Here is a 15,906-nt window from a genome sequence, read left to right as displayed (position 1 = left end):
TTGCAGGCGTCGAGGCATTGTATCCACTAGAGATTTGGTTTCTTCTGGAGTTATTGTCTCCCATGCTTAAACTGTCTACTTTTAGATCATTTTGTCTTCTGTAAGCTCAACCTCCAATTTTTCGGTCTAGAATGTACCACAAATGCTCAATCGGATTAAGGTCAGGGGACTGGGCAGGCCATTCCATCACATTAATATAATTCTTTCGAAAATGTTTCTTTTTTACTATGACAGGATCTTTTGAATCATTGTCTTGTTGAAAGACTAAGTTATTTCCGAATCTAAATTTACAAGCACAGGGTTTCAAATTTTGCTTTAAAATATCTATATATGAATTGGCGTTCATTGTTGATTCAATAAAAGTTAATTTGTCAGCTTCTCATCAGGCCATTGATCTCCACACCATGACATTTCTACCACTGTTTTTTACTGTTCCTCTCATGCAACTCAATTTTTTTGCCTCGCCTTGTTTTCGCCAAACTTTTTGCTGTCTATCCAATAAGATCAGGTTAAATTTAGATCCATCACTCTAAATTTCTTTCTTCCAGTACTCGATAGTCTTGTCAACATTATTTTTTACAAATAACTTTGTTTTATATGTCTTAGAGCCAAATAGGTTTTTTTTTGCCACATACTATACCATAAAATCATTGCTCTTGGACTCTATTTTGGATAGTTTGAGCTGAAATCATGATTTTGTGGTCCTTTTTTACTTTGTCTGCAATCTTTTGAGCAGCTTCAAATCTGTTTTGCTTGACTTTTAAAATAATGTTTCTATCAATGGCAGCAGATATTTTTCAACAACCTTTTCCTGCTATATCAGTTGTAGTCCCATTTTAATATTACCTTTTTATAATGTAGTCGACTGTTCAAAAAGGTATTCCAGTCTGCTTATTAACTTCTCTGTACCTGTTACCATTATTTAGCAAATCCACAACTAATTTTCTTTGAGAAATTGTTTAATCTTATTTTACAATGCGCATGTTGCTATAAATTATACAAGTTTATTCCATTAATCAAAACTCAGGATTTACATTTACATTTTATGTGCTACATATGTAAATATCTTATGTGTTTTATATGTAAATATAGTTTTAGACTTAAACTTAGCAAAAGTTTATTTTTTCCCCACAAAAATTCGAAAAAAAACACCTGTGTGCTTTTAATGTTTTTAAAAACAATAATCCTTTAGTAAAATCATGCACAAGTACATATAAAAATCTTAATAATAGTAGTTCTCTTTGATGTACATTTATACTTTTTACAGTTTTTAAAAAACATGAGTAAATGGATAAGTTAAAAAAAAAACTTTACAAAAATTGCTTGTGCCTACTGTATGTGTGTGTGTGTGTATATATGTGTGTGTGTGTGTGTGTGTGTGTGTGTGTATATATATATATATGTATGTATATATATATATATATATATATATATATATATATATATATATATATATATATATGTATGTGTATATATATATATATATATATATATATGTATGTGTATATATATATATATATATATGTATGTGTATATATATATGTATGTGTATATATATATATGTATGTGTATATATATATATGTATGTGTGTATATATATATATATATATATATATATATATATATATATATATATATATGTGTGTGTATATATATATATATATATATATATATATATATATATATATATATATATATATATATATATATATACACACACACACACACAGTGGTGGCCAAAAGTATGGAAACTTTTTTAAAATTACATTTTTTTTTATTTGTATTAAATAAAACCAAAATTATTTAACCCGAGTGTACTTGCAATAGTCTACTTTATATATACTACAAGTTTGAACTTGTCTTTTGTAAGACATTTTATTACATACTAATATTTCTTAATTTCGATTGGACAAAAGTATGGAAACTTGTTCAAACTTGTCACTAAACATAAACAAATCTTATCATTTAGAATTAAAACGTGTTAGAATTGACATCTTTGTTAGTTCATCATAGTTTACTTTTATATTAATCAGTATGACACCGCGAAAATATTATTCTAGTGATATTAAAAATAAAATAGTTGAGTGTTTTAAAAACGGTAATAAACCAATTGATATTTCTCGAAATTTTCAAGTTCCAAAAGGTACAGTTTCAAAAATTATTAAAAAATTCAAAGAAAGGGGAACGGTGGAAGTGAAAATGAAACTTGGACCAAGAAAAACAACAGAAAGATTGGATAAAGTTATAAAAAATACTTCTACAAAAGATCCTAGAAAGTCATCAAAGGATATAAAAGAAGAAATCTTGGAACAGCATGGAGTTTTATCATCTGACAGGACAGTTCGTAGAAGGTTAAATGATGCAGTCTTATTTGGAAGAGTGGCTGTCAAAAAACCGTTAATCTCTAAGAAAAATAAGATCGGTAGATTATTGTTTGCAAGTTTTTTGGTCCTATGACCAGGCCTAATTTAAAAATTTAATTTTTTTTTTGTATATGTTAATAAAAAAAAATATTTTATTTTATTAAAAAGTTGTATTACCACTTCAATAAACATATGCATAACATGTAGTAAGTGTTGCATTTTTTATAAATAAATAAAAAGAACTTTTGAAAAGTTTCCATACTTTTGGCCACCACTGTATATAAGGCTGCCCGAAACATTAGGCAAATGATTTTTTGTTAAAAATGTTAAGTCTCACCCTGCTAAAAGTTTCTTTATGGTCTTTTTACTGTTGGTGTAAATAGAGTCCAATGCATTGATTTCTGTGAAAGGTTTATGAGGTTGTTATTCAACATATGAGAATGTTTGGTATCATTAAAAAGATCTCAAAGTGTAGATTCTACACGTTTTACTCAGGTTTGGCCAGGAAGCGAGTGCAATCACACTCAATAATTGACCACGCAAATAATATTTATTTGCGAAAAACCGGCCAGATTTTTTAGTCATTTTGAGAACTCTTAAGTTTATATATGTTTCCATGTTTGACTGCAAAACAATTATAAAGTGCATGACCAATTAATGCCATTTTTGACAAAGTTGAGGCTACCCGTTCGCCAGAAGCAACACATTCAGAAAATCAAAGATCTGTATAGTGAGCAACAACGCTTGATGAGCTCTCGGGCCAGGAGTAATGAGAAGTATACACAGAATCAAAAACAGTACACTGAAAAACTTGATAACCAGTTTGATATCAACCATGCAAATGCAGCTTAGCTAATCAGTAATGAGGAAGATGGACTGTTTTTGAAATTTCAACAAGAATCTAGAACTGGTTGTATTGGACCAGTTGAAAGAAAGCTCTTGGTTCAAGAGAAGCACTCTGAAAAACGTCAGGAACAGTTTACTAAGCAAGTTGCATCAGCGGCAGCAGCCACATTAAGTCAGGAGATGGATTGTGCAGCATTATTAGGCAGTGAAAACAGGAAGATGATAATGACAACTTTGTAGTTACATCGCCAAGCAGAAGCAATCTGCAAAATCATTTGCAGTTCTGTTAAAGAGCACAGTTCATTGGAAGCGTCAACATTTATGTTGTGAGGCTGCCAGCCAGTAGTACACTGTAAGCCAGTAGTACACTGAGATGGGAAGTTGATGCCTGATTTAACTGGTGATGACACTAATCAGTTGGATCACTTGCCTATTTTGATCTCATCCTTTGTTGATGGCAGTATCAAGCTCCTAGGAGTGCCAAAATTGACTTCTGGCTCTGGTCAGACTGCAGCAGATATAGTTTATGAACTGTTGGTGTGTGGAAATGTGAAAGTCTTATTATCAGTATATGCTTTGACACGACTGCGTCAAATACAAGAAAACACAAAGGAGCTTGTACACTGTTGGAGGTTGCTGTTGGACATAATCTGCTATGGTTGGCATGCAGACACCACATGCTAGAAGTCCTACTCTCATGCATTTGGCGTGTGTTTTGGACCATCAACCGGGCCATCTTCATGAGATTTCGTGATAAGTGGTCTGCAATTCATCACATTCCAATAGATCGTCAAGCTCCTTTGATTAATGATCATGATGACCTGAAGACCTTTATTAAAAGACAGTTAAATCTTGAAAGTCATCCAAGACATGACTATTTTGAGCTTCTTTCTTGCTGGTGCAATGCTTGGTATGCAGACCAACACCACAATAAGGAAGCCTGGGGCACTGCACTGAGCACGCTGGATAGCAAAGGCCATTTACTCTCTTAAGATGGAACTTCTGTTTGATGTTAATGAAGATGTTTTCAAGCTAATGGCACAAGAACTCCTGGGCATCCAGCGACTTAATAGATTTGTTGTCTGTTTATATTTCCAATTATGGTTCACCAGCAGAATTGCTACTGATGCACCAATCAATGACATTTTGCTTATACAACAACTGAATAATTATAATGTGGCTTTGCAGACAATTGGAATGAGAAACAAAAACAACTGCTGCAAGTGGTTGAAAAACACAGAAATGACTTTAAACACTGCAGGCATGACTATCTTGTAGATATGTAGATTTATATTATTATTAAACATTATATTATTATACATTTATATTATTTAATAAGTAAGCAACATGGTAAATATGTGGAAAAAGTTCAGTAACTGAGTATTAGTTATTACACATTTTTTATGATTTTTTCTAAATTACTATTTTGACTTTTTATGACTTTGTCTAAAAAATTTTTTTAAATTTTGCAGGTGATATCATGTGACCATAACAAAACTTACAAAAAAATATTTTTGGGACACCCTTTTTTATATATATATATATATATATATATATATATATAAAAAGGGTGATTATGGGGGTCATTGTGAATCAAAGGATAGTACACATCAATACTGAAATCTGAAGGAGGAACAGCTGAATTTAAAATAGCCTCACAAAGAGAATAAGGATTGACTTGAAAGTGACAAATAAAAGTTTCCATGCCTGTCTGAATTCAGGAGATAATAAAAAAAGTGCAATTTTCTGCAGAGAGACAAAAGGCATCAGCCTAAAGATCATCATAATGAAATAAAAAATGAATCCCAGTCAGCCTTAGGTAGTAGTATAATAAGGCATGATGATAGGGTGTGATGATAAGGTGCACATGATGTAGAAGAAGTAAGAGATCAAAATTTTAGTGAGATCATATCAATACATAATCTGAATCTAATTCATCACATGAATTAGAACAAATAGAAACCAACCACAAACAAGACACAAATCAAGGAGTGAGGGTAAATGATTAGGGTTGTCTGGGAAATAAGTAACAACGATTTACATAGAAACAAAAATTTAGAGCATTAAAGCCAGATATGCAATTCAGCATAATGAGTATTTAATTTCTCATTACACTGAATTGAAATGGAAAACAATAAAGAAAAAAAAGAAAGATGACTTTTTAGAATAGCCATATGATAGAAAAAAGAGGATTTAAACCTGACAAATAAGAGCATATATATAACATGTATAACACATAGTCCAACCAAGTGATAACTGTGACTACATCAAACCAAAAGATAATACCCATTAACTCGAAGTTTCAGAGGTAAACCAGCCAAATTTAAATTAGTCTAACAAACAGCAAATTTTTTAAAAAGTAAGATGAAAAGACCATGACTATGAATATTAGTAAAGAGTATATTGAAATTATTGGTGATAATGATGGTTTTATATTAATATCTTTTACTACTTTATTCACATTTCTAATAATTATAGAACTCGACTCAATCATATAATAATAATAATTTTTTATTCAACATCTTCACTTCCAACAAGGCTGCAAGCAACCACTATTAGAGTTGGAAGTTACTGGAAGAGAAAAGATGAAGTTTATAGAGCAAGAAAACGATTGACAGACAACTTAGAAGATTGCAAATTACATAAATCAGGAAAGCAAGATGAACGAAGCAAATTTCAAAGAAATGATGTTCGAGAAAAAAAACTAGAGGAATAAGAGTTATTGGAGCACTTAGGAACAATAACAGTAAAACACTACCATTCATAAATATGAATCATCAAAACCATCAAAAACATTACCATTCATAAATAAGAAGATCTAAATTATTGCAATAATGATTAGCTAAAAGAAATTGAGTTTTATCTGTATTGAAGTTCACCAGCCACTGTGAGCCCCATGCTGTAGCAGAAGTGAGATCCTTTTCAAGTTCAGATGCCCCCTCCAAGCAATCCGAGAGTGTTGGTTTCTTATCACGACAGGAACAGATGGTAGTATCATCAGCAAACAATCCCACCTTAGATGTGAGAGTATTTGGAAGATCATTAATGTAAATTAAAAAGAGTATAGGGCCAAGAATAGAACCTTGAGGAACCCTTAAAGTTACAGAATAAGAAGAGTGCTGTCCATCGAGGACAACTTTTATACTTCGATTGGAAAGGAAGGATTCAGTAATTTTAAAGATTTTGCCAGATACACCATAAGAAGAAAGCTTATAGAGAAGAAAGCTTATAGAGAAGACCAGCATGCCGAACTTTATCAAAAGCTTTTGAAATGTCAAGAGCAATGGCCTTAACCTCGCCACCTTTATCTAATGCATGATAAAAGCTATCGGTTATTACTGTTAGCAAATCAGCTGTAAAACCAGAAGATCGAAATCCATATCGATGGTCAGAAAGTAAGTTATTAGATTCGAGATGAGAGATTAAGTGTTTGTTAACTAAAGATTCAAAAACCTTGCTTATGATAGGAAGAAGACTAATGGGACGGTAGTTAGACGAATCAGATCGCTCTCCAGAATGTGACAAAGTCTGAACCATACAAGAGAGGTGGAATTAAAGACTTGCCCTTATTATTAATACTATTAAAGATTTTCCAGAATACGCGAGAGCCTAATTTTTGAGATGAGATATGAGATTTCATGACCTGAGAATAGCGGGCTTGGGCGATAGACAAAACCTTTTTACAATGGTTTCTAGTAGTAATAAACAGACGTCTGTTTTCTGGAGAATTGTTTTGCTGGTTGTTTTTAAGACTGAAAAAAGTTTTTTTTTAAGTTTTTATATTATTTGAGAGACTTCCTGCCCCAAAAAAACCCTCAGTCAATTTAGCAGCACTTCCTTGTAGCAGCAGGCTATGAGATAGTCAAAGAATGAACACTCCGCACATGCTTTACAATTCAAAAAAAAAAAAAAATTAGATAAAATTTACAAATACGCAAAATATAAAAGATAAAATTTAACAGTATGCTTTATCCAGATGTTTTACTTTATAAAAAAATACCAATAAAATTGCTTAAGCTTACTCTGCTAAATGTCTTCTTGTTCTTGACTGTTCTGCTCTGTACGATTGAGCAATGCAAAACACATCACCAACTGCTGGAATTGCAGTCTCTAAGTATAACTGGGAAGATTGAGTCAAGTATGCAGGTTCTCCAAAATAATCAAATTTAAACAAAGTACTTCCTCCCTCACATTGAGTTTGAACTAATGTAGGAGGAGTTATTTCTACATAACCTCTTGCAAAATAATGTTCACGAAAACTAAAGTATAAAATGTTCACAATAAATATAAGAAGTAAAAATATTTGTACCTAAAACTATATTTTTTATTCAGATATTTGTAAATCTTAATTTTTTTACAATATAAATTAGATATATAGAAAAAAAAGTTAAAGAGGTTTAACTATAAAAACTATAAAACTTTAGAAAGGAGTTTCACTAGATATAAGCAAAGTTGATACAAATGATAGTGGCACTAAAAACAGTTTCTTTTTGCTTGAAAAAAGATTTTTGTATTTTCTTCAGGAAAATTTTTTAATCCTTATTTTGGGTAGAAATGCAAAAAGCAAGAATGAGTTTGTAAAAAGTAACTAATACACATTATCAATATAGGGTAAATTAAAAAAAAAAGCTATACAATACCCAGTGAAAAAAAAACGCTTGTCCCACATGGTTTCTTATATTGGTTCTGTGCATGATTCATGGGAATCAACATAAAACCCATGCAGGACTAGTTTTTTTTTGTTCACTGAGGCATAACAATGTTTTATTTTCCTTATGGTTTTTACAATTATTATTGGGGTTTTTTAATTATTTTTAGTTTTTAGTTCTAACATAATAACTATTGATTAATGGATTTCATTTCCAAAAAAATTATCTTCTGATAAAAAATTCTTAATTATCCTCTACAGGATAAATAGGAGAAGCAAAGCAGATTTTGATATAGTTAAATATTCAAACGTGTGTTGAACTAAAAGTAGATCAATATAAAATTTCATAACATGACATTAAACTTTAAATACTTGAATTTTTTTTTGGTTAATTTAAAATAAATGAATGCACAACCAACTCTGCATATTTTATGGATAAATATAAAACAATTTGTAAACAAATAGGAATTAAGGTGATTGTTTTTTAAATTGGTTTTAAAATAATTATTTGAGAGTTTTTTTTGGTTAACTTAAAATACATCCTTGTCGCAACTTACCTCTGTTGCAACTAGTCCTGATTTCCCTTATATATCAGTTATGCATGATATTAATTAGAAAATCTTAAGTACTCAGCCGAAACATTCGGAAACTGTATTAAAACATTTTCAGATAACTATTTTATTTTCAATACATAATTATTTAATTTTACAGAATTATTTAAAAATTATAGAGTTATCAAATCAATTTTTTATTTTTCTATTATTTATTTTTAGGTATTAACAATTTTTTATCATTATCAAATTAAATTTTAATTTTCTAAAAACATAGTATTTTAAAAATACCTATGCATTTAACATTTTTTAGTATAAAATAGAAAAAATTTTATAAAAAAAATTTATAAAGTAGAAAACATTTTTAAACTGAAGTAGATTTGCAAAAATTATTAGGCTTAAATCTACCATGCTTTGCAGTACAAGGATTGGATTAGTAAAAAAATTGCATTGTTTGTACTTTATTTTGCAATTTCTATTTTTTTTAAATATAAAACCGCTGATATTTGCATAATCTCATAGTATTCAAATTTGACCAGTTTAAAATAGTTCAAGTTACTGTTATAATTTACAGCTTATGTTACAATTTAAAGCTTCAGTTGTTGTTATAATGCGCAAGAAATGCATAAATTACTTTTACAATATTACTTTTAGTTATTGTTTTTACTTAACATATTGCTTTAAAATATAAAATTAAAAACCCAAATATTACATTATTTAAAACGCTTTAAACAGTTATAAAAAAACTGTTTAAAATAGAATTGATGACAAAAATATATGCACAATGAATGAAGACCAAAAGAAATCAAATATAAAACAAAAAAACCTTGAAACTTGAAAACCTGTAAACTCTAAAAAATATCAAACTCATTAGATTTCATGTCTTTCTAGATTTAATGCTTTTTGATCTAGCATATTAAAAATCTAAGTATATTTAATTTTTTCATTCAAAAGGTTTTTAGGTTAATATTTCTATTCAATTTTTTCATTTAATTGTTTTGCTATAAAATAAAGCAAAAGAAAAAATTTTGGTATAACAAGATGATTGATATTTTCATAAGTAAAAGTAAATACATAAATTTCAGATTTTAAAAAATATTGAACAGAATTAGAGTAATTTTTTAAAAGAACAATTTTAAAAAGATTTGAACTTTTATCAGTTTTTAAAAAATCTGTTATTATGTATGTCACAAGAGAAAAATTCATTTTTTCTATTCTAAGGACAACAAGTCTTATACGATTGCTGGTGAATAAAAGAGTTGTTAATTGAGACAATAAGCCAAATAACACATAAATTTTAAATACAAAATAAATAATTTAATATTTTGCATTTTTAAGTACAAAATATATTCAATAAATTTTGCAAACTTTTGCAAGTAAATTGCTATGGCTACCTTAGGCAAATAAATGTCTTTAAGCACATTAAGTATATTTATTTAAGTTTTTTTTTTTAGTTAAGTTTAGTATTTTTTTTTTAGTTAAGTTTAGAAATTTATTTTTACAGTTGTTATGATTTATTTTATAGGTAAATTTAGTGTTAGGTACTTATCCATAAAGTACAACATACTAAATTTAACTTTAAAATAGTAGTAGAAAGTTATTTGTTTCTACTCAGAGATTTGTAGTAAAAAACATTGCACCTCCTTGGACCATTCTTATGATTTGCTAGAGAAGGACAATCAACTAATGTTCATTTTGTCAGAAAAAATAAACAATGGATGGCTGCCTCCCTCATACAGGTCTCAAATGCAGTCTGAGGGATGCCGATGTATAACATTTATTTCCACTCCTGCTTATATAGATTTCACAATGAAACTAACTCAATTATAATGCATGCAATCATTAACAACATAACAGGCCTTGTAATGAAATTTTGTTGAATAACGGAAAAGCATAACACAAGTAAATAAAACTTTACTCAATTTACATATTTACATTGTTAAAAGTTAAACTATGCCAGTTGCATATTTTAAAGTACTGCAAACCACTTTAAAAATCATTTTAAGTCTTTACCTTTTTAAAATATTTTTAAATTTAACAACTTTTTTATAAATAAAATTTATATGCTGTTTGGAAAAATAAATATTTCCTTATTTCAAAAAACTTATAATTATTTAAACTTATACTATTAATTTCTTAAAAGATTCATAACACACATCACTATCATCTTATGTTTACTTTCTCAAACTTTTTTTTTTTTTTTAAATAAGGGGGGCAATTGCTTATAGGTGAATTTTTTAACTGTCAAAAAAAAAAAATCTATCAACAATTTTTTTTTGGCTGAAACAAAATCTTCTTGTTCTACTCATAAACTAGTTAATCATTTCTAATTGAGGTTTATTATATGATCAATTAATGATAATGAAAAAACTTTTGTTTAAAAAACAATTTCAAAAAACAAAAAAAAATAATTTTTTATAAATTTGTTTAATAAAGTTTACTAAAAAAATTCATTAATACAATTTTATTCTAAAAAAAATTTGCCGACAGGATATATTATTTACCAACAAAATTAGATGGAATTTATTTTATCAAATTAAATTTAATAAAATAAACTTAAATTTATTAATATTTAATAATAAATTTAATTTAAATATGATAAAATAAATTCAAGCTAAAAATTTTTAGAAAGAGAGAGTAGGAAAAAAATCTTTTTTTTTATTTAAAAAAAAAGTTATTTCACAAATGCAGTTAAAAAGTTTTTTTTACAACTATTTACTGCTTAATGTTTTTTGCATAAACTGTTTCAAAGACTGTTTAAATATTGAATTTAAAAAAAGCTTTGGCATAACAAAAACGGTTTAACACGTAGGTAAAATTCCCATTTTGTACATAAAATGTGATTGCTCCTTAACAAGGCCTGCATAAGGTTTGATGTCAACATAGACAAACTAAAAAGCTATATTGGCTTTTATTTCAGCGAAAAATTAAGAAAAAATTAATATTAAAAAAATGGCTTAGCTCATTAGCTCCTTGTGATTTTGACATCATAATTTTATCTTTTTTTTTTATTTTTATTTACAGACATTAACTTTTTTAACTATTGCAAATCAAGTTTATTTTACTAATTAAGAATAATAAAACTAGAAGTGTTATTTTCTAATTGTATATATATTGTGGAATGCCTATTTTGTTTCAATTTTTTTTTTTTTAATATTAAATAATTAAATTTAATATTTTTTATTATCATTTTATTATCATTATCATTTATTTTTTATTATCATTTAACATAAACTAATTTCTTTCTTTTCTTGACATTTGTAAAAATGAATTAAAATATCTTAATTTTTTTTTTCATTATTTCTTAAAATTGTAACTTTGCAAATAATGATTTTTTACTTTTAAAAAGTTATTAATAAACAAAAAATAATACATGTTGCAAAGAAAAAACTTAAACTTAAAGTTAATTACTTTACCAGTGCTTTTTTTTTGTAACAAACAAAGATTAAAGTTTCCAAGTACAACTTATTAGAAAAATATATACCATTGTGCTTGCAATTGAGAAAGGCAAAAAATTTAAGTTATCTTTATGAACATATTTTTGATGCAGTGTTATAAGTTAAAAAATCGTTTTTCTTAACAACTATTTTTTGCAAAATAAAACTTATAAATATAAACGAAGACATTGCAAAAGTTATAAGAGTTATATTGCTTTAAGCATAAATTCAAGAAAAAAAGTGAATAATAGAGTTATATCCATAAAAGAAGTTTTTTTCAATTATAAAAAAAAAAAATTCTTTATAAGATGTCGTTTAAAGTTTGTAACAATTTTTTATATTATTTTAACAAAATCAATCATTATAACAAAACAAACAAACAAAAAATTAAAATATCAAAAGTGACGCTAATATAAAATAAAATTTAATGTGAACTATTTTTTAGCTAATAATTTTTTGTTTTGTTTTTTAATTATTTATAGAATTTGGTAATTACTTTTGTTATTGTTTGCTATGAGATATTGTCTAAATAAATATTCTTGCAATTACAAGATTATAAATAAGTTTTTTTTATGTTTTTTTTAATGATTTCTTTTTTTAAGCATCTTTTTTTTTCTTTTGCTGGACATTTTTGGTGGAAAAGTTAGTATAATGAAAATGAATTTTTTTTTAAACATTTGTAAATAATGCAAATATCAAATGTAATTTTAATGCAATTTTTTTTTACATAATCGTCATTCAAACTTTATAGGCTTTTATAACGTTAATTACTTCTTCTATCTTACCACTTAAATGATATCTTTAGACTTGTTTAAATATTAAAAAAGTGTAAAAAATGGCTTAGGTGAAATGGTTTACTGCTTATGTTAAATGGCTTAGGGCATTAATAAATGGTGCGCCAGTTTACGCTTTAAAACAAGACCTGATATTAAAAAACACACATATTTCTCACCAATGAGTAACAGTAGATCTTATTCTTAAAATCTTTGACAACTAAAACAAAAAAATATTTTATATTTAAATTTTATACCAAATAACTATTTCAATTAATAATAGTTTAAGTAAGCCATTATAAAGACATATAAAAATCTATGAAGAGAGACTTTACTCAAAAAAAAAAAAAAAAAAACAACAACAACAAACAAAAAACAACAACAACAACAAAACAAAAACAACAACAACTTACATGTTCACCACGTAGGGTAAGATGTCTATTGTCAAGTTGTGTATCAATACTGGATTGCTAAAAAAATATTGTAAAAATTTAAACAAATTCTCTAAACTTAAACATTAATTTATAAATTTTAGGCCAACAGACTAATTAAAAAAAAAAAACTTTATAAAAAGATTATGAAAACATTTTAATAGATTAACTTGAGTTTTAAGTTTTTGCTTTTTTTTTAGTTGCTTTTTTAGAATTAATTTTAATTTATCAAAATTGTTACATAGAGACTGATGAAAACAATATTTGATTCTTAGAGAAACCTGCAGAAATTATAATTATTCAATATGTTAAGTTTAAAAACAAAACATAACTTTTCTAAACTAAAATACTGCCCTACTTTTTCCACCATCTAATTAAAAGCTAATTTCTCTAAAAACGCATCTTTTTTTTTGTTTTTTGTAATTAACCTCAACCAGGCCAAGAAGGCCACTGCAGACGAGGAGGCTACTTAATTATGGTTACAACTCTCTCTTAACTCTAAAACTCCTAAAACACAAACCTTGACAACCAAGGCTGCTTCACAGAGAAACAAGTTGAGTGTGGTACTACCAGGGATATGGTGGGAATCAAAGTCAAAACCTCTCGCTTATGAAGCAAGCACTCTAACACTACAACACTGCTGCATCTACTTGACTATTGAGCATTTTTATAGTTATTCTCAATAATTTATTGAGTCATTTAACTAATTTTGGTCGAGCCATATTGCTTATTTGCCACAGATTGTATACCTATTAAATACTGTTTACATAATTAATACACATTCATTAGAACAGTTTGTATAGTTCAGCAACTAAAGTTTATCACTCAGTTATCTAAGTCAATATATATTACAGTTTATTACTCAGTTAAGTCAATATATATTACTACAGTTTATATACCTCAGTTACAACATTTTCAAGACCACCAGCAGGAGAAAATCCAACAACTTCCCAATAATCAACTATCATTTCATGACCACCAGGTGCCTAAACAAAATCAATAGCAAAATCAACTTAAATTTATAAAAAATATCTTAACTTTAATTAACATCTTAAGTTGCTATTTAAACAAACAAATAAACAAAAAAACACTAACTGATTTTCCTTCAGGAAGTTCTTGTATAGTTCCGTACAACAGTACAGATGACTCTGTACTTAACCTGACAGCATTGTATGTTTGACAAAGCTGATCATTTAAAACACATTGAAGAAATCCTGTTCCATCTCTAAGCACAATGAACATTAGATTTTTTCCTAAAAATAATTTTAAAAATGTTGTTTTTTGTCATTTTTTTTATGAAAAAAAAAAGGAAGAATATAAGCTAAATAAAGTCTTTAAGATTGCTTATAATAAAAATTATTTAGCAAAAATTTGATATGTAAAAATATATATTTTAATCTCAAAAATTTAAATAAATTTTTGAGATTAAAATATGATTGCAATGAATTGCAATAAATGCAAAGATCATCACATAGAATTATTAAGAGCATCAACGGATTTTACAACTTTATTTTTGTGTTAATTTACCTCCCCAAGGCCAAGAAGGCCACTACAGACGAGGAGGCTACTTAATTGTGGTTATAACCATCTCTTAACTCTATAACTCCGAAATACGAACCTTGACGAACAAGGCCGTTTCATGGAGAAACAAGTTTGAGCACAGTCTTAGTCTGCTTAAATTTTAAACAATAAAATTCCTTCATAAGGCAAAATTCCTTTCTTTAAGTCTTTTCCGTAGGTCAATTTATAAAAATTTTCAATAAAATAATTATTAAAACATATTTAAACTTAATATTTAAATTCAAAATTTAATTTTTTATTTAGTTAAGGGATGTGTAAATGCAATGGCTTCTTTTGGTTTTTAATTAACTTAATATATTATTAAATTGAAAATATCTAAGTACAATTTTTTTTTTTACATCTTCGCTTCCAACAAGGCTGCAAGCAACCTTTATTTAGAGTTGGAAGTTACTGGAAGAGAAAAGATGAAGATTGAAGAGCAAGATAACAATTGACAGACAACTTAAAAGATTGCAAATTACATGAATCAGGAAAGTAAGGTGAAGGAAGAAAATTCCAAAGAACTGATGTTCAAGGGAAAAAACTAAAGGAATAAGAGTTATAGTATTTTATATTTTATAATTATAAATAGTATTTGTAAAAGAGAGAAAGAGAAGCAACATTACGACAATGTGATAAGGGTTGGAGGTTGGCTGCTAGAGCAGGTCCAACTATGTTTACAATGCATTTTTGCACCTTGTCTAAAAGAGAAAGGGTATCATTGGAAGATCCGCCCCAGATATGGCAACAGTATTCCATACAAGGGCGGATTTGAGATTTATAGAGATAAATAATAGAATCCGGAGTAAGAAAGTGTCAAGCACAATAAAGAGATGTAACATTAGCAGATGCTAATTCTACAATGGATTTGATATATGTTTTCCAAGAAAGATTGGAAGTAAGAGTTAATCCTAGAAGATGAAGGGTAAATGACTCATCCAGTACATTACTGTTCATAAATATAGGAAGATCTAAATTATTGCGATTAGGTGAAAAAAAGTATAATGCAAAAGCTTGATTTTTATCATAAGTGATTCAATTTATCAAAAACATGAGTTTTTTTAATTCTAAAATTTCCCCTCTTAAAAAAAAAAATTAAAAAAACTTAAAACAAAGTATTTTTTAATTAGCAACTACTAATTTAATTCCTTTTCTTTAAAAAGTCAATATTGAAAAAATCTTTAAAAAATGTAAGTAAAATCCTATTCCCCTTTAGTGGCGCATAGTGCGACTGTGTATGACAGTGTCATGAAGCAACAGAAACAATTTTTAAAATGTGATCAAATAATTTCTCAAA

The 15,906-nt window shown here is 27.5% G+C and overlaps 1 protein-coding gene across 2 annotated transcripts in view; it reads right to left on the bottom strand.

The window, feature by feature from the left end:
* Positions 1–15,906, bottom strand: part of LOC100200075 (asparagine--tRNA ligase, cytoplasmic) — a 47,739-nt gene that overhangs the window by 10,090 nt on the left and 21,743 nt on the right. For both annotated transcript variants that reach the window (XM_065816437.1, XM_065816436.1), the window contains 5 exons: positions 14,145–14,302; positions 13,949–14,035; positions 13,032–13,088; positions 12,798–12,838; positions 7,232–7,468 (listed from right to left, as the gene is read on the bottom strand). In XM_065816437.1, the coding sequence (XP_065672509.1) occupies positions 7,232–7,468; positions 12,798–12,838; positions 13,032–13,088; positions 13,949–14,035; positions 14,145–14,302 (580 nt within the window). The remainder of the gene's footprint in view (positions 1–7,231; positions 7,469–12,797; positions 12,839–13,031; positions 13,089–13,948; positions 14,036–14,144; positions 14,303–15,906) is intronic.

The sequence above is a fragment of the Hydra vulgaris genome, chromosome 13 (assembly GCF_038396675.1).
Source record: "Hydra vulgaris chromosome 13, alternate assembly HydraT2T_AEP".
Classification (NCBI taxonomy): Eukaryota; Metazoa; Cnidaria; class Hydrozoa; order Anthoathecata; family Hydridae; genus Hydra; species Hydra vulgaris.
This window is presented reverse-complemented; position numbering and strand designations above follow the sequence as displayed.